Source organism: Populus euphratica, unplaced genomic scaffold (genome assembly GCF_000495115.2).
Source record: "Populus euphratica unplaced genomic scaffold, PopEup_1.0 scaffold3.1, whole genome shotgun sequence".
In the NCBI taxonomy this organism is placed as follows: Eukaryota; Viridiplantae; Streptophyta; class Magnoliopsida; order Malpighiales; family Salicaceae; genus Populus; species Populus euphratica.
Genome location: NW_011499847.1, coordinates 241,899 through 266,523, shown reverse-complemented (window position 1 = coordinate 266,523; position 24,625 = coordinate 241,899). Strand labels below are relative to the sequence as shown.

The window sequence follows — 24,625 nt, the reverse complement described above, 5'->3', positions numbered from 1 at the left end:
GGAGGGGTGCCTCCTTTTTCTTTGTTTTTTGATGACTTGTTCTTATGTTGATTTTTTTCTTCTTTTTTTATGCTCATTCTCTTCTTTTTCCTTGCTAGATAGGGTTTTCTTCCTGTTGTTATTATTACCAACTTCATCCACCAGGTTGCTTATTTGGCTTGAATGAATTAGAGATTTGTTTTCTGATATGTTCTGAAACCTTAATGTTGATATAAAAAAATATTAAAAAATAACTATCATTTTAATTTTTTCTTAAATCTTAAATATACATCATATTAAATAAACTCAAATTAACCTTAGTTAACTTGCCTCGGGACTGTTTACTAACTTTGGATAAAACCTTAAAATACTACCTGACACTAGCATGAAGAAAACACAAAACTACCAAGAAGACCCCAGGAACTCCTGCAGATAACCGAATCCAAATGCATGGAACGTAAGTCAGAATCCAGTTCAGTGCCATGTCCTACCAGTTTTTAGTGACGGGGACCAATACAAGAACTGAAACCATACACACAGTGACATAGAGAAACAGGAAAATATAAATCCAAATGATCACTGCATTGAATGCACTATATAGCACATAATCAAGACGATGAGAAAAATGGGGAGCGATTTTATCTGAATTCTGATAATAATTATTAATTAATAAAGAAAAACATAAAAAAAAGAGGAGAGGAGACTATACAGATCCTCTTACATTGAAGAGCAACATTTTCTTCATAGCACAGCTTTTGAAATACAAAACCACTCCTTTAAAAAGTCTTTAATTTCACTATAAATTTTTACCAGCCTCTTTATTTTCTGCTTTGATTTAACCACAAACAGCCACTAAGCACCCTTTTATTCCTTTCCTCATGTACAAATACGGTATCCAATTGAGAGCTCTATCTGATATGCCTTGCCTCCCAGTTTCTCACTGTCATGGTCATACAATGAAACAAAATTGTGCTCCCTCTTCTCTGTAACCAAGCTCTCTTTTCCAATCAAGCAACTTGCTGCTGGGACATCACTTTTTCATAATTACTCTTGACAACATGGATTTGCTTTTCAAGTTCTGCATACATCTCGACAGATTTCTCAGCAAAGTTTTTCAACTGGCCAAGAAATCCCTCCAAGCTTGATCGAAAATGCTCAAAACCTAAAGTAAAATCCTCTGAGGCCTCATCTCTCAACATGTTAACTGCTGATTCACTTCCGCTATCAGCCTTCCAGGATGAGAATTTAGATTTCTTCCCTTGGTTCTTCTCTTGGCGAGGCAAAAAGTGAGCAGTTTCAGCTGCTAAAAGCCTTACAGATTCTGCAACTTCCTTTACAGGCAAAACATCAAGACTGTCCAACCAGACACCACAGGTGGCATATACAGGAGGGCCATTTGATCTTAAGGCCATCGAAGGGGGTGTTTGCCTCCTTTTTCTCTTGGTAGGTTTTCGTGTAAAAAAGACACATTTAAAAAGCCAACTGTTTATAACCTGCAGGTACGACATCTGAGCCTCAATCCACTTTGTAAAGCTTGAAGATAGAGAGCTTAATTCTTTTTCGAGATGGACAGTAACCTGCCGATGTGACTCTGACTGTATTGAGAATTTGGCATTACCATTGTTGAATGCTACTGTAATGATGTTGAGCTGAAGCTTGTGGCATTCAAACATCACTTCCCACATCCGACTCAGCCTGCAGTCAGTGGAGAGAGTGAAAACCAGAGTAAATTATTCACTGAAACTGTATACATAATTCTCTCTCAGACAACCAGCTTAATTATTCCAATGGCAAGGACTAGTCCTCTTCCATAATCAAGGAAACAGATATGATTTTTGCATGAAAGTCATCTGGATCAGACACATTATTGAATTTGCCAAAGAAGAACCCAACCATTACCATTCTATTGCAATCATTTTTTAGTTTATTCATTTCCAGTAAAAATTACTTGAGGCAATGCATAGGTTGAAAGTTCTCTATGGGTCTGCTAGATCAAATATTAAACTCGAACCAACCTTTCAATATCATGCTTAATTCTTAATTCTTAATGTCATAATGATATCATGCTTGGTTTTTAATGCAGCAATGACATGTGACGGAGTTTAGCAGTATATAATAGTCATGTGTGATGTTGAATATGCCAAAATCAAATTACAGTTCAACTGATTCAGTCAACTTCCAGTCACCTCCTGATTTTAAGTAATGGAACATAAAAATACATACCCTTCAATTAATTCCTCAAGTTGTGGCTGGAGCTCTTTGTCCCGTAATTCCTCAATCCTCTTTGATATGGAATCAATTCTGTGAAGGGCAACTCTGATTCTCGAGTGCAGATCTTTAACAACAGCACGAGTTTTATCAATTTTGATATTATGGAGACTTTTTCCACTGGATTCCAGTTGTCTTAAAGTTCTACAGCGCATGTCATACTCCCTTCTGAGCATCTCACTAGCCTGAAATTTGGAGGAAATATTATTAACCTGTGAAGAACTTTCTAAATTTTCTTTCTTGCGATGTCAGATTTTAATGTCTCTCGTTAATTTCAAAATCACAATAGACAACTGAGGTAACGTACATAGATTCCATAAGAGTGTTTGCTTGACAGAGAACAAGGCTTATGAACAACAAATAATGCAGTGACACATCACCACTAAAATTTTCCTCTTCCCAAGTTATATCCTATTTGAAAAAAAATTAAGTCAGTCAATATTTTTTCTTTATCACCAATAATTTATATCGGGACTGTTCAACAATTATAATCACTAAATTAATCGATATTGGATAGACAATCACAGGATAGAGTGAAAAGAAAGGTGGAGGCTTCCATACGAAAGGGAGTAACAAAATCTGTAACAGATGACATAGCAAGAATGAATGTGATGAAGGAATTGTTCCCTTTGAAACTAATTATTTAGATATTTACTTTTGATTCCTACACCATGTGCATCAAAACATCCATTTTGATTTCTTACACCATGTGAGTGACTGAGACACAGCTAGATAATATCTAAAAAAACAGACCCCTAATAGTAAAAAGGATAAACTGCTGGAATGCGATCATTTACAACAGATCTTCATGCAATTTTCTGGTTTCATGTGAAGTTGGCAAAACAAGTAAACCGCATTTACTATCATATGAAAATAAGGCAAAACACATGAACGGAAGTAATATCAATGCTATATTTATTTTAAGAAACCACAATACCTTCACTTCGTCATAAAGTTTCCTCTCCCACGCATATAGCCTGTCTAAGGTAGAAGCATGACTGCCGGAGATCATACAAAAATTATCAAAAAGATTGCCAGCCTGATCATCTGAATCATCCTTGGCATTTAATCCAAGAGGATTCCTGGATGAAGATGACCGTGACGATGTCGTCCTATGCCAAGTTAAGTACTTCACATCCTTTTGGGCAGGCTCTAAGTAAAAAGCAGAAAGAATTAGCAAGTAATAAAGGAACCTTTTGTTAATTGTCTTATGATACTGTTCTCTATAAGGTTTTTTTAACAACAATTATAAATTTTACATCACAGCTCACCACACAATCCTGAATAAAATGGTAAAAACAATAAACCAATCCTCAAAAAAATATTCTATAGAAAAACTTCAATGTGTTTCTTCTTCTCTTTGCTTTCCCATTTCAACAAGAGAACGTAGTGGCTGAAAGGTCTTGTATTTCGTAAAAGAAAAGTCCAGCAACATAGTGATATATTAATTTGCTTCAGTAAATCAGAACTTGAGGATAAATTAAGATGAATCACTCAATCACCCAAACTTTACACAGTATGCATTCATGATGGACATTCCAAAAGCAATGCCCACATCAATCCCACCACAACATGAGACCATTACTAAACGGAAGGGGGGGAAATAATTAGTATTAAACTAAAGGGAGCTACCTTCTTGCAGTTGACTATGGTCTTCCCCGCAAGAAAAACAGGCCTTGAAGAATGTAGATGCCAGAGATCCATCTGCAAGAGTAGAAAATAGAGTAATTTCTAGGTGTTTTTAAAATGAAATTGATACGTAGTTATTGATCTTCAACAAAAAGCCAAAAGTCCTAATCAATTTTCTACAATGAAGTCTTCAAATCAATTATAAACCAATAAGCCCAATCCTAGAAAACCAATCTGGGTCAGTCACTCTGTCCTTTAAATACTAAATAAACGATGACATAGGAAAAAAGTTCGATAACATTCTCCAAGACCTCGTAAACATACACGTCCTCTAATTACATCACAGCTGCTAAGAAATGATAAGAGAATAAAAAAAAAACTTTAAAATATTATTTCCCGAAAATAATAGGTTCAGAGAGAGAGAGAGAGGCCATACTTTCTTTTCCAGGGGCTAATGGACGGAAATGCAATTTATTGGCTTCGAGCATCCTTGGAACTTCTTTCCCAGATCCAGAAGCTTTTATAAAGAGATATTCAATATCTTTCATGCTTGAAAAGAAGTCCTTAGGGGAAACCTTATTTGCTGATCGATCTTCCTTCATTGGTGTTTTCTTTTTGTCAGCTGAAATAGCATCTGCTGACAATGGAGTTCTTAATGGTGACAAACCAGGAGAGTTACCTTTCTCCCCATTCAATAACTCTGTTTCTGAAGCTGCACTCCCTGCAGAAGGCATGGTTGGTGAGGCACCAGGTGCAACATGATCATTTACCCTATTAAGATTTTCAAAACTTCGAACCAAAGTCTCTGCAGGAGGGTCATCAAATTCATCTTCTGAACCCTCTGTCTCGGCACTTTCATGAATCGAAGCTTTCTCTTCTTCATCTTCCAGCTCAGGAATTCCTTCCTCTTCCCTGAGCCTTATTAAATCATCAGCAATGTCCAACCCATGGTTCATTTGCCTTCCATCTTGGAAAGAAAATTGCTGGTCAATCGGGTGAAAAAGTTCAAAGTAATCCCATTGTTGAATCCCTGGTGGGACTGATGAATCTTCAAACTGTGATGTTCCATGTTTTTCAGTGGAACGAGGTGTGGTATTTTGGGGGGTACTGGATGAGGTTACTGTCCCTGTAACAACTACAGGAGATTTCTCTTCAACTGTTTTAGAAGAAAAGCCCCTAAATTTCATATGATGTGCCTGAATCCGACTTGAGCTGGTAGGAGATGGTGATGGAGAAAAGTTTTCAGCTGCATCAACAGGGTGAGATAAAGATGGAGAGGAGACTGAGAAATGGGAAATAGACTTCTCAGTCAAAGCAAGTGGCTCTGGCGTTGCATTAGTGGAGGTGTACAAAGAAGATTCAAACAGAACTTCAGGTTCAACGAACTTCCTAATAGCAGTTCCTGTACTTCTCAGTGACTGAATATACATAATATGAGCAGCTGCTAGTGAGCACCTGCCATCAAGTGCTCGCCTAACAAATCTCTTTCTTTCACGACAAAGCTGCAAAACCTTATCTTCTTCTGTTTTAGAGTTTGAAGCCCCCATTTCCCAGATCCAAATGTTTAAATGCCCAATTAATTAAAATTTCAAGGCATAGGCTTCTTCCTGACACGCAATGGATTACAAATAAAATAAGAGAAACTTCTACCAGAATGCAACAATTATCTGTACACCTGAGAAACTCTAAATATACATAACAGCTATAGCACATTCCAAGTAATCAAATCTTAGCAAAGGAGAAAACTTCAACAAATTCAAGATTTCAATTTAAGAAAGAGGAAACTACACTTTGAATTCTCATTAAAGAGACTTGACAGTACACAAACATCTCAAATTACTTAGATGAGAGGAAAGTTTCAGCAAAATTTGCCCCAACCACCTAAAAGAAGAAGAAATATAAGGTCCTTCCAATTCTTAAGCTGATGAAGTGAGATAAAGCAAACCCAGACAGCATATAAACATACTGAATTAAGTTAAACACTCAATTCAGTCATTGGAAAGGCAATATGATCCTAAAAATGTAGGTGCATAATAAATTGAACCGGTAACAAATTCATGACTTTGACCAATGACTTAATCCTTGGATCCAAGAGCATGCCTAATATCAAAAACCATTAACCTAGAATCCTGTACCAAGCCGAAGAAAGAAAAATCATTAACAAATGTCCAGAAAGCTTAGAACTTTAATTTGAAACAAAAAGCTACAGAAACTAAGAACTCAAGAGCTGTTGAATTCAAGACTTGTGCCTAAAAAGAAGAGTACCAAAAAGAAGAGTGGGAATCTCCATGAATATTCATGTGTGCAAGCTCCAAAGCTAAAAACACTAATCATTGTATCAACAACAAACATCGAATAAAAAAAATTCTCCAGGTACTCAAATCCGGTTCTAACAAAAAGAAATAGTATAATTTTAAAAAAAAAAAAACCCACCAGGGGAGACAGAGAGGAAGAAACAAGCACCTCAAAAAAGAAAGAAAACCCAGTTGACTGAATCAAAATTTGCACCTACAGAGATCAAATTCAAGGCAAACAGACAGAACTCAGCAAGCTGGAAAAAAAAAATTAAAAAGCACAATATTTTCCTGCTCAACCAATTAAAGCAAAACTCACATGAACCAAAAAATGAAAAACCAATCTTGAGAAATTGAAAACACCAAACAATCAATCAAAAACTCAGTATCCATGCTAGAACAATTAGAAATTAATCAAACACCGAATAAAAGAAAAGTCTAAATGAAAAAGAAAGAAATGAAACCAAGGGAGTTGGTGGGTCACCTGAGAAAAGAAATGAAGTGATGTAATCCAATCAGAAGAAGTTACTGGTTTTATAGCATGATCGATTGATTGATAGATAAAAAAAAAAACAAAGAGAGAGCAGGAGGGAGGGAGGGAGCATGGAATTCAGAGAATACTCTGACTCAGATGAGAAACAGAATCATCATTTCTTCTTTTAGTATTGTTCAGATATAGAGAGAGAAATAATAAAGAATCTCGGTTTCAGAGACAGAGCGAGAGATTGTACAGTACACTTGAGGCCTGAAACGCGAGAGAGCAGAGTCTAAGGGAAGGTAAAGAGGGAAGGGAGGTTCCATGCAAAACAAACTAAACATGACTTAACCCACTCATGTAAGGAATTATTCTGTATTTTGCATTTTTATAAAAAAAAAATATTTATGAGATTTATGAATTGTTTTTACAATATGTTTTATGTTTTAACATTTATGAGAGCATGAAGTATAAGTTCTTCTTTTTTATTTAATAATCCATCCATCTTCTTATAATTATTGTGTAAATTACCCCCTTTCCATATTGCGTAAATACATTTATTTATGTATTTTTATAATTATGGATATTCAAATCATTCTTATCAAGTAAGCTTTTAGTTTATAACCATTAAAGTAGTAATTTTTAAAAAGCAAATTCATGTAAATATTTATTAACAGTAAAAGGTATAGATTTAATATTTTTTTTCTATTTTTAAAATTAAAATGATATATCATTAAACTATTGGGATATTATATTTTAATATATATATATATATATATCAATTTTATCATTAATTCTATAGAAAAATGATGTTGTTTTTTATTAAAAAAAATAGTATAATTTAGGTGAAAAATATAGACGAGTAGCCTTAAGATTAGATAAAGTCTTTGATCAAGAACTTGTAAAAGTTTGATGGTAAAATTATTGAGATTGCTTGTATAGTTGGTGGTATTTTATAAGATTTATTCGTAATTTATCTTTTTGAATGCATGGAATTTCCACTCTTAGAATTGTTAGAATATAAAATTTAATTCAGGTTGAAAAAAAGTACCGAGAATAATTTTTTTTATTATTTTTTTTTTGCAACATCTGAGCGTGATAATATAGGTTTTATAAGCACTGCAACATCCGAGCGTGATAATATAGGTTTTATAAGCACATTGATACTGAATAATCTTTTTATTATTCTTTTTTTCTGGTGGCTGCCCAGTTTCTACTTCTTTATAAATTGTGACTGTACATTTTTTATTATAAAGTTTCCCTCTCTAGCCATGTCGTACGAATGCTGTTTTCAGTTTTGTGATAATTGATTTATTTATTTAATTAATTAATTAAGCCCTGGGTGGTCCAATTCAAGTGACTATTACAGCTCTGGGTGGTCCAATTCAAGTGACTATTACAGGGAAATTATTTTAGCAATGCATAAGGCAAAAAATATCAAAATATTTTTCATTTTAAAATATGTAAAAATAAAATATTTTTATTTTTAAAAGTTTATTTTTTATATTAGCACATAAAGAAATTCAAAAAAATTAATCTCAAAACAAAATAACAATAACAATAATAATTTATATTCTTAATGTATAAGTTCAAAAAAATTAATCCCAAAGCAAAATAATAATAATAATTTATATTCTTAATGTATAAGCTAACAGTAGTTATGATTTTGAATTATTCTACTTCACTTGCCCTTTAATTCCTATCAATCTCCATCTTCTCCACCCAGAAGGCTTGCATGGCTAATAATGTGGATAATAGGAGAAACATTATTAAAATAAAACACAACTTAGAAGAATAAAAAATATGTTTAAGTAATGATACTTTAACAACTCAGATTTTAAGTTTACTTTTCTTGTGAGTTGGAATCTCTTTAGAGTTATTAGAGATAACTAGTTGGATTTTAAATTTATTTTTCAATGATCAACCATTAAAAACATCCATAATTATTAAAGATACATATATATATATAAGTGGGAGAATTCAAAAGATTCTCTGGAATAGCTTGATTTTTACTCGAATGCAAGCCCCTAATCATAACTTTTTCAAGAATTATAATGACACTTCATCATTGATGCCTTTTCTCTCTCTTTTATCACTGCCAAAAAGTTATGAAAAAAATTCTCTATTTAAAAAAGAGAATTTCGGTGTAGAATGGAGACCAGACGAATAAAACCAAAGGGAGATTGACATGGAAAGCATCGCTTTACTGGGCTCAGCAGCTATTATTATGGACGGACCACTCAGGCATTAGCTATTAATTGAACTCCATGTTATAACAGTCATGGACATGGAACTTCGCCTTCAATAATGTGCGTATTTTGTGTGGATGTAATTGGTGTACGGGTTGACGAGCTAGTTTCAGTTGCATATGGTCTTCAGTCAAAGAGTTTACTCTCCTGTTAGTGTTCTTTTATAGCTATCAAACCCGGCCGGTCATCGGGTTTGTTTGAAAACCAGTTAATTTAAGTTCTAACTCGAGTTGGGTTATTTTTTTAATTAAAAAATCAATTAATTTAAATAAACTCAAATGATTTGATTGATTCTGCAAACTTAATTGAATTCAAATGAGCCATCTCTATTTTTTTAATTAAATTATTGTTCAAAACAAAAAATTTTAACAAAATAATACCGTTTTATTAAAAGAAATTTAATTAATAAAGACTTGAGTTAACCCACTTGTAAATTTACCTAATAAACTTGCAACTCAAGCTTTGAGTCCATTAAAGTGTTTTGACTTCCATGCCGGTTTGAGTCATTTATTTTCCCAACCCTAGTTATACCAATTTTCCAGGCCTTCTTGGAAAATTATCCAGGTTATTTATAATAAAAGAACCACGTCACCGTTTAACATTATAATCCAACCATGTTTTTGAAGATTTTTTGGTTTTTTCTAGCTTTAAATTATCATATTTTTTTATCATTTTAATATGTTATATAAAAAATAAAAAATAAAAGAATAATTTTAGTATATTTCCGATCCCAAAAGATATTTAAAAACAATCTTTACAACTACGCAGCGAGTTTCTTTCTACGATCATGCCTTTGACTTCTGGTTACGGAAGCTTTAAATAACAAACCGACTGAAGAAACAAGAGGACAAGAGAAGGCAAAGAAGATGCATGGAAAGGGGAGCGTAACTCGTCAAAAGGATGAGAAAAGAAGAGAGCTGTGATCATGAGCTTAATTTAATACTCTGAACTCTTTACTATTGAATTACCTCCTCGCATGTGATTAGGATCCAATGACCTTTTAAATTCACCTCTCCTTCTTCTTCTTCTTTACTCGATTTAATATTCAGAACCCATTTTTTTATTTACTGATGTAGAATCTTTTACGTGGAGTTCGATCGGAGAAGAGTGTCTGCTTCGATTCTTCAATTTAATAGGTTTTATTAAATTAGATGAAGAACGTCTCGATCTCCTCTTCTTTCTTCTTTCAAGCAAGGAATAAATAATTATAATGCACAATACAAGTCGACATTGTAGGGTTTATTTTTTTCAGAGTGGGTATCCGGGATTAGCTTGCGTGCACTACAACTAATCTTACAGATCCTGAAGTTAACAATCATATAAGCCTCTAATAGCCATCATATGAACAACCAAGGATTCGAATATGAGATTACAGAAGAAGCAAACCTCTTGGTCTTAAGTTCTTATCACTTGGCCACCACCTAGATAATTTTGTAGGGTTTATTCTTTTTTTTAGATTAACGTGGGTGTCCGGGCTAGTTTGCGCGCACCACGACTAATCCCACGGGCTCTGAAGTTAACGACCATGTAAGCCCCTAGTGGCCATCATACGAGCAACCAAGGACTCGAACCTGAGACCATAGAGAGAGCAAACCCCTTGATCTCAAGTTCTTACCACTTGGCCACCACCTAGATGGTTGCAGGGTTTATTCTTGCTTAACTATTCGATATAACCACGTAATGTTTTTCAGGTAATTAAAAAACTGAATAAGTTGTCAATTTTGTTTTCTTAGTTAATTTCCAGTTAGGGTTTGCTATTGCTCTTTCGTAAATCGATTTGCCCATTTGTGCTTTTCTGCATCTTGGCATGCATGCCATCCAATTGTGTAAATTTTATAAACTTTTTTTTTAAATATATTTTATAAGTTAAGACATGTATTTTTATTTAATTTATAAACTAAAAAATAGACTCTTTTAAAAAAAAACATTTCATCTAATTTAAATCTTAAAAAATTATTGGTTGTATAATAATAGGTCTTTATTGTTTAATATCAATAATAATCTAATTATATGCCAATAAAATAGATTTAGATTTAAAAAGGGATTTGTTGTTGCCGAACTAGAATAACAATTTAAAAAAATTATAACTTTTAATTTAATTGTTAAATTATACTTAAATTTTTATAAAAAAAATTAAAAAAACAAAAATTATTTTCTCCGTGCTAAATGAAACCTGTTTTGTTGAGGCCTTGAATAGATAGAAAAAAAAAATCAATTTTAGTGTACAGAACGAGCCAAATTTAAAACATAAAAAAAACTCTGGCAAGGCTAATTTGCTTACCTGACTAATTATTGAAATAGCATCCCCAGCCATCTAAAGATAAATCACTGTAAAGACTTGTAATGATCAGATCAGATTAAATTTAAATGACTTGCGGAAGCCTATGAATTGAAACTAAAAATTAAAAAAAACATCAAATCATTTTGAAAAAAAACAAAAAAGAATTGACATCATGGTGTCATAAATTGACGGATGCTGTCGTAGATAATTTAAGCTGCCCCACGTCAACCAGGACCCTTTTTTTTTTAGTGGAATATTGGTGGAATATTTTGTTCTTATCTTTGAGAGAGAGAGAGAGAGAGAGAGAGATTAAACACAATCAATGGAGCTTTTTGCATGGCCATCCAATATCAATTCCCATGAAAAATACTATAGTCTAGAGTTTGGAGCTTTTTTATTTTATTTTATTTTATTTTATTAAAAAAAAAAAACAGGACAGAGAACGTGAGATTGCCATCCAATTTGATGCGATCCTGGAAGCATTCGTACGTTCTAACGTTGTGATTTCGATTATAATTAAATAATTCGACAGGGACTTTTTCGACAGTATAGAAAGAAAGAAGAGAACTTCTGAATGACCACCTTCTTGCAAATCCCAATGGTGTCGTCTAGAGTTTCTCTTCCTTGATATTTCTGAGCTGTCTATTTCCTTTTAAAGTATTTTATATATATGTAAATAATATTTTTGGATTTTTTTAAAATTATTCTTTACATCAATATATTAAATAAATAAATAAATAAAATCGAGCTTTAACAAAAAGCAGGCTCACCTGCGAAGCACACCCTTGGTCTGCCAGCCGGGAAAGTCGTTGGGCTATTTGGATGCTTTTAGACTTGTGGGTCAGTGCCGAGGAATCTATGTAAAAAGAGACGTTTACACATGGGATGCTGATGACTAAACACATGGAACGATGAAAAGAGGTGCCACCCACTTGTGCTTCATTCTTTGCATCCCTTGTCGTTCTTCTAGTTATACAAGCCACTTCGGGCTGTTCATGGACCGGCTTCGAAAGTTTTTTTAATCTTTTTAATTATGATTTTATGTTAGATATTTTAAATAAAATAACATTATTTTAATAAAAACAATCTCATTCCAAATGAAATCACGTGCACGTTGAATTTTAGATTAATCGGTCATAAAAAATAATCATTGTTGAAGCTAGATTTACATCTTAAAGGTTTACCAGCTAAACTTCAAAAAAATTAATTGTGAATTCAATCAATATAATAATTATTTTACTCTTCAGCACTCTCAACAATTATCTTAGTATTAAGGGTCAAATCATCTTTACCATAAAGTAAAAATATCACTGTAGATTGATCAGGATAATTTTATTGTTTAATTTTAAAAATACACGATAAAAATACTTTTTTTTCCTTAAAATATAAAAAATAATCTTTTGTTAAGTGATTTTTTGTCCTTTTCTTTTTATTTATACAGTGAAACAAAGCTTATACTCTTGACTACTTTTAAAAAATAACCTTACAGAAAGGAGTTCATTTGTCTTTATATTTTTTGTGCATGGTAAAATTATATATTTAACCTTTGATTTTTCAAAATTTAAGATGGTATTTTTATTTTTGTATCGCGATTGTTTTTGTAATAATGGTATGCCATTAAATCCTTTTTGCAAGACTTATTAAATTATTAATAAATTACTAAAATATGTTGATGCGTGTCAGCGCGTAGGAATGCCCCGTGTTATTTTTTAGGACGCATAAGGGTATTCTTGAAGGCCAGTAAAACTCGATCACCATCTTATTTAAAGCACAAAGTTGTAGCACAACTATTTGGATGGTATGTTTGGCAAACTGACGGTGGTTTAGCAGCAATGAGTTTTTTCTATACTACCTCTCTTTTCTCTTTTCAAGACTTGATATTCATGCTAGACCTTTAAATTTTAAATTATGTTCTCCAATATTTATTTGTTTGGAATTAAATCTTTATTCTTTCGATTTTTATTTGTTTTGATTTTAATACTTCCCAAAGTTTTTCTTTTTTCAATATCATCCCTTCATAGTTAATTTTATTTAATTTTATATTCAATCTAATCTTTATTTTTTTAATTATTATTTTTTAATCCTTGGCATTAATTTTTTTCTCGATTTTATCATCTTAATTCATTTTTGCGTTACCAGGACATTTAGCATGCTTCCCCTAATTGGGTTCCATATGCTAACGGCCTCATTTGGGAAGTGCATACCCGGGCTTCAGAAACTCTTGTGGGCTCGAACAGATGAAACATCACAGCACAAATCCATGGTAGCAATCTATCTGGATACGAGGATCTCTACTTTCTCAATAATTTCCTAACCATTCATGGAAGCTGATCTTGGTGCTTGCTCTATATTCCAAGTACTTCATTCCTAACCCTGAATGGTTTAGTGAACCTGCTCTGAGAATTCTACAGATTTTATCTCAGCCATATTCTGTTCAGCTTATCTCCCCTGAATGGGCTTTAATTTTTGCAATTACGAAGCCGGAGAAGAAATGTCGCTCAAGTGCAGAGTTGAAGAAATTAGTTGATCCTTGGTCTGTTCTCCTGGAACTGAACTCGAGGATGACAGATCTTAAGGTAGCTTAAGCTCTAGCGGTTGTAAACTGGGGAGGCCAGCTTGCTAATCAGGACCCGGAGGATGGAAGGATTTACATCAGGGACCTCGGATGGCCCAAGCTTAAGCTTTTGCTACATTGGAGGAAAGACAATTCATCGCCGAATGTCTTGCCAGGACTTCTTAATTGATTTGCAGTAAAATCCACCACAATTGCATCAATTGATGCTATATGGGACTTGAAAATTCCATCTTCTGGATTAGAATCAAGATTTCACGTTTCACACAGAAGGATTCTACACTGCACATCGTGTTCCCATGGTTCATCTCTTTTGAAAACATGAGGAACTTAAAGCTAGCATGCGACCTGGTATTTGCATGCAAACCTAAGATAAACTAACTTGCAAATTTATGGTTACGAAGTAAACAGAAAAGGAAAAGAATTAGGAGAATGCCATGGCATCATTCAACAATTTTCATTTTGCTAGAGGGATAGTTAGCTCTTCCACTCTTACAATGTGAAAAAAAAAGTAAAAGGTTCAATAATTAAACAACTTGCAGTAAGAGAATGTTTTTGCATCTAGAAATGAACGTTGTTAAAGAGTATACATTACAAACTAGGGTTAACAAAGAATGGCTTAACCCACTTATCTAAGAAAAAATTATTTCCTTGATTTCCTCAGACTAAAAAAAACCCGTAAACCACCTATCAAAAGCCATTATTCACAGGATCAACAGGAGTTTACGAACATTAACCATGAGCAAAAACAACTAGAAATAATATCCCTCCATAACATGAAAGAACGGTAGAACTAATAAACTGGGTTAGTGGCAAAAACAGTGGTTAGAACTTCTGTTTGCTTTGAGGTGTCTTTCATAATGCTACTGTTGAAATATCTTCAAATACTGTTTTCATGTCAGGCCTTTCAGATTCTGGTAGGATACATCTAAGAGCCACCTGGAGCATTTCATCAAGAACTCTGGGTGCCTTAACATTAGTGGTATCCATAAGCAGCTTATCGAAGCACTCACTAGAACGGTTCTCTTCAGACAATAGCCTCTCCCAGTCGGTCAGATCAACCTCTCCTGGGTCTGCAGAAACTATCTCCGGTGAACCTTTTCCAGTTTCATTGGCTCTGATTCTGCACAAGACACAAAGTTAATTTGTAAATCCTTTAAAAGGAACGTTTCTTGCACAACAGTGGGAAAAGTCAGAAAAGAAACACAGTAGAATTTCTATTTCAGCAGCCCATCTACCCCATTTCCTTGGATTATTTTGTATGAAAGGGGGTTTCATAGCTAATCATACTCTGCCATGCATATAATTCAAATTAAATTTGTACTCGGTATGGATTAGGCGTGCAAAGTTATAAATGTTATTCAAATTAATTTTGTATTCAGTATGAATGAGACATACAAAGCATTCGCCCAGCTTTGGGCCTAACAAATGTTATTCAAGTCTAAAGCTGGTGAGTGAAGCTTGGAGGGAGTGAGAGCATAGCAGATTAGAGAAAGAACAGGAAGGAGTAGGTGAGTGATGTAATGTTACTATATTATTTGTCAAATTGGAAGTAATCAATAACTATCAAGAAAATGACAGATTTACTTTAGGTGATGAGCAGTTGCATTACATCGTTAAGGACATGTTGGTTTTTTTAAAAAAATAATTTTTAAGAAATAATTTTTAAATTTTTTTATATTAGTTTGTTGTTAGAAAAGATTGTCAATAAAAAATATTTTCAGTCAAAAAAAATTTGACTTGGTTTCTAGAAAAGTATTTTCTTGAAAAATTTGGGTGAAAAAACCTTTCTGGAAGTTGTAATAAATTTAAAAATATCATAGTATTTGTTAATTATATCATATTTGATCTTCAAACTTTTGATTGTATATATATTTTGTTTTGAATATTTATTATTCAATTTTATCTCTTAAAATTTAATTTTTATATTAATTTTGGTTCTTATTTTTATAATTATTATTTACTTTTTTCTTATTATTTTTTTATTGAATTTTTTTTATTTATCAAATTTGATTCTCATTCTTTTGATTGTTATTTATTTTATTTGAAATAATCTATGAAATGTTAATATTATTATTTCAATTTATTTATATTTTATTTATATTTTATTTTTTAGATTTAATCTCTATTATTTTGATTATTATTTATTTTATTTGAGATAATTTATGAAATTATATTTTATTTCAATTTCATTCTTGTTGAACTTTTTAATTTGTAAAATTTATTTCTCATTATTTTAATAAACTTGAGAAAAATAAAACATTAATAAGTTATTTTCTAGCTCATTTTCTATAATATAACTAAATATTGAAAATTATTTTCCAACTGATTTTTCATTACATTATCAAATATCAAAAAATAATTTATTTTTCTAGAATTCACTTGAAAAAATTATTTTTCAACAAATAAGAACTAAAATAAAATATTAAAGTTAGTTGGCTTAAGATCAGCTGTGTTTTTGACTTGTAAACTAACTGGTCTTAGCAGTTGCTAACAAAGTTTCAACAAATCCCTCTACATTCTTTCGTTGTTGTGAAGTATTTATGTGAATTTGTTTTTGGCTAATACAAGATTAGTCAATTGTTAGATTATACGTGCACATGAAATTGGTTACAAGTCCCAGCTTGATGACTTGAACTGAGTTTCATTTTAAACCGAATTAAAGATTGTAAAGACATGCAAATAAATACCAAGAAACTCCTTGAGGTCAGAAAAAGGAGTTGCTGAAAGTGCAGGTTCTTGAGATATTGAGGTCAACATACAACAAACACCTTGTTGAAAAAAGCTTATACAGAAATGGATCCTTTAAGATTTTCAATCGTTATTAAAGTTTTCTGCAAGATCAAAAACAAGACATGAACCCTTTTTTTCAATCAAATCGACCTGATTTATGAACCTACAGCTCTGTTTTAGATTGAAAGTCTGCAGGCAGTTGTCTATCTTGATGAGGAAAACAGGTCAATTATCTCTCCAAGAGGGCCATCTGATCAACCCTTCATTTCTTCGTAGTCAGGTCGAGGAGTATATGAATGAGAGCAGCCCTCTGGACTGTCCTCTAGCACAGAGGGATCCAAATTAATGGCAAGGCCTGGTATCCCAGGCTACCTGATTTTTTATTTTGCAGAGAATTCGCTTTGAAAATAAGTTTATATATATATATTTTCTCTCGAAAGCCTTGGAGCTGATGGCACAAAAGCCCACGAAGGCCTGTAAAGGAGACCAGCTCATGTAACCTCCCTCAAGTCTTATATAAAATCAAGTCCAGATCCAGGAGGCCTAGTAATTCAGACCCGAGTAAAAACTCGAGCCATTGTTTGAAATCCAGGAAACATTTAGGTATGGAATGGAGGTGCATTAGCAAAACTGACGATTTTTTAAAAAAAGAAAAAAGAAAAAAGAAAAAAGAAGAATATTCTGTGGTGTTGTCATCATTTTTGAAATTTGATAAAATCATGTTTGTAGAAATGTCTTGAATTTAATGATTTGGGTTTAATAGAGATGACAAAATGTAAGATAATCTGAATTTTTTAAAAAATATACCTTGCTAATTCTCAATTAAATAAAGTACTCTAAGCCGATATTTTTCTGCATTTTTTCCGGTTCATATTATTTTTTTTCTTTTCTTTATAGAGCAAAACTTATCAGGCAGCTGTAGCTTAAGCTGTGAGTCAGCCCGTGCTCTATCCAAATTTAAAACCTGGATCATGATTACCATAATAAATAATAAATACAAATAACTCAAAACACGGGCTCGCATCACACCCAATGGGTAAAGCCATTAAAATAATAAAAAAAAAAATATTATTCAAGATAAATATGAATTGAATTTACCGATCAAAATAAGTCACAAGTCACGGGTCATCCCAATCAAGTCTACTATAAACTAATTAAACTTTAGACTTGACTCGAGTTAAATTCTGATTACGATGATTTTTTAAATCAACTCGTCAAAGTAGATTTGATTTGATTCCTTTGATCATCATGATGGAAAATGATGATACCGTGGATGCCTTGAAAACATCATCTTCCTTATTTTATTTTTTCTTCTTTTATTATTTTATTGTTATCATGCATGTTAACCGTGCTTAAACGTGCCTATCTTTCTCGAAATGCTTGCCGCTCGACGAAGATGGAGAGAGAGTGGAGGACCTGGTGAGATGCCATTGACACGAACAGCATTTTCCCTGTATTTTATTGTTACTTGCATCGCCAGCTAAGATCAATGGCGTTGGCTTGCTGCCTCGTTCCAGTGACCTTCCGATAATTTACATTTTCTTGAAGATTTTGATTAGCTTTGTGACCTGTAATTCTTGTATCGCTTGGTTCATCCATGACAACTGACGCTCGAGTCGAGTTTTCTAACTCAGTTCTGCGTTTCAGCTAATTCAAAATTTACCTGCAGTCGACGCCTGTTTTCTTTGCTATGGTTGCTCGAATTGATGATCCACAGCATGATTATTTTTTTGAAAAAATAATAATTTAGATTCTCTTACTTTCTCAAATGTATATAAACTGTCATACTTTAAACTCGATCATCGATTTAGATGTAATTATCTGAGTTAAATTTAATAACGCGTTGAGTTTTTTTTCAATAAAAAATATCGTTTATTATATATATCATGAATATTCTCACCCTTTTGCTTAATGCATCGACAAACTAAGTTCGGATCGCTTTTAATAATTGTTTAATGAACTTTAAAGATTAATATTAATTTCACTGAATATTCCATTAAAAAAACAGGTGAAAATTAGTATTTTGAGCTTAAAGTGTATTATTTATTAGATAAATCTATAAAGACACGAAGATTGAAGGGTGGCGTAAACGAGAGCTAAGAGCATTTTCAAATGGATAGTCAAAAATAAAAAATTAATATTTTAGTTTTTTTTTTTTGTTTTGCACACTCCAATAGAAAAGTCAAACAAAATGTTAAAATGCTTCTTCTCTCCTACAAATATTATTTTTACATATCTCTTTAAAGAGCCAAAACCAACAAAGTGGAACCACTAAAAAAATAGACCAATTAAATGTAGACATGTGGAAAAAAATAATATTAAACAGTATTAAAAAATAATAAAATATTTATTTTTTTCACTTTAATATAAATGGTTCTTTAAATAATTTTTTTTTATTAAAATAGATATAGTAAGATAAATTATATTTATACTGTTTAAAATATTATTTTATCAATTTAACTTTTTAAAATAGCAGACGGTAGATGAGATGCTATGATGTTTTTCCAATAAATAAATCATAGGTGAGAGCTAATTAGATGATGTTTTTCCAATAAATAAATCATAGTAGTTGTCTAAAAAGGAGGGCCTGTTTATGGATGAATCATTAAGCTAAAAGTTGAAAGCACGAGGAGGACAGACAGTGAAGGCTGAGTAATTAAGTATTTCCTAATCCCTCATGCTTAACAATTAAATATATATTTGACAATCCGAGATATATATATATATACACACTTATTAATTAACCATGCTTAAAAGTGTTTTTGAAAGTAATTTATTTAAATATACTTGATAGGTAATAAAAAATAAAATGAATATAATTTCAAGAGGTATACTTTAATTGCTTAGTTTTTAGATTTGTTTTCTAAAAATTATTATTTTGAGTTTTATAAGTTTTATGGACATTAAAAAATTATATAATAATTAATTTTAAAATTTATGTAATTAATTAAAATATATATAAGTTAATCTAGATAATTAAACTAATAAAAAAAAGTTAAAAAAAGAAAGAAAGAAAAGAGTGATGCCTCTTCGATGCACCGAACATGTGAAAATTATTCTTAAACGCCCTTCAAACGCAACATACGGATTATTACAAGAACTCTCATGAAGCTCCAAAAACGGGGGGCGAAACTCAGCTCAACCACTGAAAAGGATTCATGCTTTTGTTCTCTCGTGTACGCTGTCTTGTCATAAGGGGCCCACACGAGCAGAGAGGATTGAGATGACACGTCTCTTAATTCTTGACACGCATAAATGTTGACTTTTTTACAGCTAGGTCGCCCGGGAACTTCCAAGAGGAACGGGCCCTACAAAAAGAAATCATATCGCCGCCACCTTTGTGGACCTTCATGTTAAAGACGAAAACTCGGTTTTATTTTTTTGTAGGGTCCAACAGTCACATGGGGATGGCCTTTAATGATTCACGAAGAGACAACCCTTCCACTCATCTGGAAGCGGCCACCATGTTCTTCTTTACTGTTTGTTTAGACGCCAGGGTAATTATTTTTAATTCAATTTAATTTTTACAAAACAATAATTAAATTGGTTTTAAAAAAATTAAAACTAAATTATAATCCATTTAAACTAACTTAGTTTTGATTTAATTATTTTAGAATAAAAATCAATTCAAACTAATCTGACTTTGTTTTTAAAATAAAACTAACTGGTTTTGATTTAATTATTTTAAAACAAAAATCATTTTAAATTAACCTGATTTAGTTTTTTTTTTTGTTAGATTTAGTTTTTTGATTTGATTCTATTTTTTTTATTTAGTTTAGATTTTTTTTTCGGTTAGGGTTCGATTCTAGTTTTTTAGTTTCAGGTTTATAAAACCGAACCGGTTGGTTATTAAAAAAAATTTTAATCAGTTTTTTTTATTGTTTTATTTTTTCAATTTTTTCAATTTAATAAATTTTTCAAATTTTTTGCTCACCTTTAGCTGTGGTGGAGGAGGGTTTTTTTAAATATTTTTTATTTTAAATATTAATTTATTAAAATTATTAAGAAAATAAATTTAACATTTTCAAAATGAAACACATTTGAAAAAGAAAAACTACTCAGCTCTCACGGATTACATTAATATACTATACTTTAAAAGTATTTACATTGTGAATGATACTGGTGTTGTTTTTGTTGTTGTTTTAGTCTCTCTCTCTCTCTCTCTATATATATTGTTTTAGTCTCTCTCTCTCTCTATATATATATATATATATTATTTTATTTTTTGTGCTAAAAATGACTTAATCTGACTTAACAACAAGACCTAATATTATCGGAACTGACTTAACGGGGAGATCTGCTTCTCTGTTGTCTTTTTGCGCGAGATGAGGGTTTCTCACCTATTACATGTGGATTGTGGGTGTTTCCGTGTTTTTTTGTGCAGCTCCAACTTCTTTCATACAGCAAATTAACTTGAAAAATTCAAGATTTAAACCATTGATCCATGCAACTCGTTTCATCACACCAGACCATGTTTTTAATGTTTCAGTTTTCTCATCCAAATCTATCTTATACATATATAGAGAGAGAGAGAGAGAGAGACAACTCTATCATTTTAATAGAAGTAATTAACTTAGATTTGACTAGATGACACATTAATGGATACACAAGCATGATAATAAAAATTACAAGCCACAACATCAAATTCCTAACCCTAGAATTATGGTTGAGTGATAAACCATAAACAGCCAAACAAAAAAAGCAAGCACGTTAAACTTATTTGTTTGGCAGTCATATCTTATACCTCATATGTAATCAAGAGCAGGTTAATTTATGGGAATTTTACACAAATTTTATTATTGCCCATATGATACCTGCCAAACTATCTAGGATTCTACAACTAACAACTGTGAAAATAATACAATGAAGTACACACTAGCTTCTTGCCAGTGAGAGTTTACACTGGATTTGTAATGCAAGATCAGAAAAGCTCTTCAACTCCAAGGAGAGAGTTCTGGTATTGTTATTAGAACCAGATTGAAACATCCTGCTGATGCTTTGGCAGAGAATCCATTCCCAGTCCTTGTAGATCCTCTTTGTACTCGAAAGAGGACAAATCGAGGGGGGAGCTGAACATCAAGTTGAAGCTGCTGTTGTTTTGGCTGGTCTCAAATGGAGAATTCAAAGGCTTAAACCTGTCAAACTGACCGCCTTCCTGCGAAAACAATTGATGGTTAGAGTTGATGTTGTACTCTTTGAAGACATTTCCACCGATCACATTGCCTTGACTTCGGAAGTGATTGCCCTGTTGGTGTTGGATTTTTGGCTGGAAGACATTGTGATTGTCCTGTTGACGTTGGATTTTCGGCTGGAAAACATGGTGACCTCCTGTAACCAGGTTGTTAACAGGATTTGTGTTCTTGTTGCTTTGGATATTAGTGTCGTAGATTGACATGAGCTCGCTGATCATCTTTTGACCATCTTCTGGAACTCCTGATAAATCAAAGGGAGGAGGGGAAGGGTTCACCAAGGGAGCAGCTGGCTTGGATTGTACAGATGGCTGAGGAAAGATGACAGGCTTGACTTCATTAATGTGGAAATTTGATCGTCCAAATTCTAATGAAGTGCTTCTGAAGGGGCAGTTCAGTTGATGATTGTCCCTAGAAACCCTGTCGGGGAAACCCAGTCGAATTTGACTGTAAGGACATTGAACTGCCTCACATGTGTAGATTCTCTGATCCACCATCATGTTTACATCACTGGATGGCTTTCTCTTTTGAATAAAATCCATGCTGGAGATAACTTCTCCCTTAAATGGATATGGCTGTTGTCGAAGAGGCAGCTGTTCTCTCATTCTTTCCATCCCTAAATTAGAATAGGTGACAGTCTCAGGTTTGCACTCTTGCTGGTCAAAGTTTGGCTCATCTTCAGCTCCTTCAACATCATACTCACAGCAATCATTAATGACTAAAGATCCACTCCCTGCAGATGATGACAGTGGCGGGCAGGAATCAGGGTAGAGCTCACGAGCCCATGACTCCTCTTGGTTGATAATTGCAAGCCAGGTAGCACTTTCCTTGGCTGTCATCTTGTCCTGCAAGCCCTTGGACTGTCTCACAAGCTTGCGGATCTTGGCAATATCAGGAGACATGTGCTTAATCACTGCTGTGAGAACACCCACTTTCCATGCCTTCTTCAAGTCATGAGGCTTCTTGTATGGTGGAGGGCCTTGGTCCTCAGGCAACCCCAATTGAGGCCACCAATTTTCATTTCCAGAAGGCCACCATGGTGGAGAAACACCTTTCTCTAATGGAAACCGCCTCTGGGGAGGGTCACAATGCTGCATCAGCGCGGACAAGAGTGAACCCAGGGTGGTGTCTTGAAGCTCCTGCAAGGTGTGTGGAGTTGGACCAATTGGATTACTACCCTCGTTTTTCCCTGGGATTGAATTATCCGCTTGGTACTTTGTTATGGCAGCCGGACCATTTCTATCAAACCTGACTTTGTCCTTCCACCATTCTCGAAGATTATCCGATGCCCCAGTCACTGGCTTTCCCTTCTCCGTTATAATCCCATAAACAAAACCTTGAGCTTTACAAACCTCCATCATCTTCAACATGTACTTCAAGATCCCATCTTGTGCCCTCGACATCTTCTTCCTCCTGGCCTGCTCCTGGGACTGACGCTGCTTAGCAATATCAATCCCCTCCTTACTTTTGGTCTGTTCTTTTAGCCTTTTGAGACGCATTTTGTCCCTCCACATCCTTCGCTCAAGCTCATCAACATCAATCTCCTCATCGCTATAGTCATCATCCACAACAGTAGCCTCTGGTTCAGCTTGCGGAGCAGCCACATCTCCTTCCACAAGTGGAGCACTAAAGAAATCTATGTCACCGCAAAACCCCATCTCATCAAACATCGACATCTTTCACAGATCAAAACCCCCACAATTGACTAGAATTTGTTAGCAGCTCAAATTGATTCAAATCACGAAACTTTAATTCCTCAAACTACTCTTCACCAAACTTCGACTCCTGATGAAACCTGTAAAATATTAGTAAAAATTACAATATTAGAAACACTGCTCAACATATAATTTACAAATAGATAAGGCGTGCGTAACCATCAAACACGATTCAATAATCCACCTTTCCATTTACTGATGCAATCAAGATCCCTTACATCAATCAATCGTTCTTTATTGTTCACAATATCTTATAAAAAAAAATACAAAGTCTAAAGAACCATAAACTACTTCATATTGAAAGAAGTAAGCGGATCAATAAGCGTGAAAAGATTTACTTGATTTAATATTGAAGGAAAAAGTAGACTTTAAATCAATTGATGTTATCATCTAGCCCATATTTAACTTGACTGACCAGATCTCACCTTCTATGAAGATTGAGGAAGACAAAAAAAAACTGATCAGTCATAGAAATTCCAATCCCCCTTCCAAATAATATGGCAAAAGCCCTCAAATAATATCAAACACCTTGGATCTAACACAATCAAAAACCCACATCCCAAAACTAAAACTAGACCCACAAAAATTCAAGAACCCACACCCAATATTCAAGCTTTAGAGATCCACCAACTAGAAACAGCATACACATCGCACAAGAACACGGACCCATATCAGCAAAACCAAAAACACAGCTCAGGGTGGAAGAAAGGAAAAAATAAATGTGAAGAAAGTTTACCAGGAAACAACGAAGTAGAAGTATTTGGCACTGGTTAGAGAGAGAGTTAGTTACAGGTCAATCCTGCAACAAGGACTATCTTTTCCTTAGTTTCTGAGAGAGAGAAAAGAAGGGCATATAATATTCCAACTAGGGGTATATATTATTGTCCTCCAGAATAAACTATGTGATAAAAGAGGAGTCTTGATGACACTAGCGGGGTGATGGTGGGGTTAAAGAAAGTGAAAGCAAAGAACTTTAACAAGAACCCTTGAAAGTAGGAGGAAGGAGATGGGAAATGGGAGGAAAGGATGGTGAAGGGTGAAGGGTGAAGGGTGAAGGAGGTCAGGCAAATCCAATCCAAAACATTGGAAGTGTAAGACACGGGGAGGGATTGTAAGTGTGGTGGCAAGTCTTGTCTTGATTTGATGATCCCTATGTACCATATATCTCTTTAAAGCAAACCGGGTTTCTTCCCCAGCGAAGGCTTACAGCTTCTTTTTCCTTTTTTAAGTGTTTTTTTTTT

The 24,625-nt window shown here is 33.4% G+C and overlaps 2 protein-coding genes and 1 long non-coding RNA gene across 5 annotated transcripts; 1 reads left to right on the top strand and 2 right to left on the bottom strand.

Annotated features, from left to right (window-relative positions):
* Positions 1–542: 542 nt before the first annotated feature.
* On the bottom strand, positions 543–7,011 carry LOC105138958 (uncharacterized). Of its 3 annotated transcripts, XM_011045241.1 has the most exons (7): positions 6,655–7,011; positions 4,313–5,483; positions 3,880–3,951; positions 3,185–3,399; positions 2,203–2,432; positions 1,557–1,674; positions 543–1,472 (listed from the first exon to the last, which is right to left on the bottom strand). In XM_011045241.1, exons 2-7 carry the CDS (start codon positions 5,421–5,423, stop codon positions 987–989), a joined length of 2,232 nt encoding a protein of 743 aa, XP_011043543.1. In that variant the 5' UTR covers positions 5,424–5,483; positions 6,655–7,011; the 3' UTR covers positions 543–986. The 3 variants fall into 3 exon arrangements, with proteins under 3 accessions (XP_011043543.1, XP_011043526.1, XP_011043534.1); XM_011045224.1 differs by having other exon boundaries at positions 543–1,674; positions 6,655–7,010; XM_011045232.1 differs by lacking the exon at positions 6,655–7,011 and adding an exon at positions 6,142–6,286 and having other exon boundaries at positions 543–1,674.
* Positions 7,012–21,042: 14,031 nt separating this feature from the next.
* LOC105138952 (protein ETHYLENE INSENSITIVE 3) lies at positions 21,043–23,365 on the bottom strand. Its single transcript, XM_011045212.1, has one exon. It carries the CDS (start codon positions 23,343–23,345, stop codon positions 21,447–21,449), a length of 1,899 nt encoding a protein of 632 aa, XP_011043514.1. The 5' UTR covers positions 23,346–23,365; the 3' UTR covers positions 21,043–21,446.
* Positions 23,366–23,387: 22 nt separating this feature from the next.
* Positions 23,388–24,342, top strand: LOC105138948 (uncharacterized). Its single transcript, XR_844890.1, has 2 exons — positions 23,388–23,471; positions 24,121–24,342. It is a non-coding gene; the product is annotated as an uncharacterized LOC105138948 (long non-coding RNA).
* The last annotated feature ends 283 nt before the right edge of the window (positions 24,343–24,625 follow it).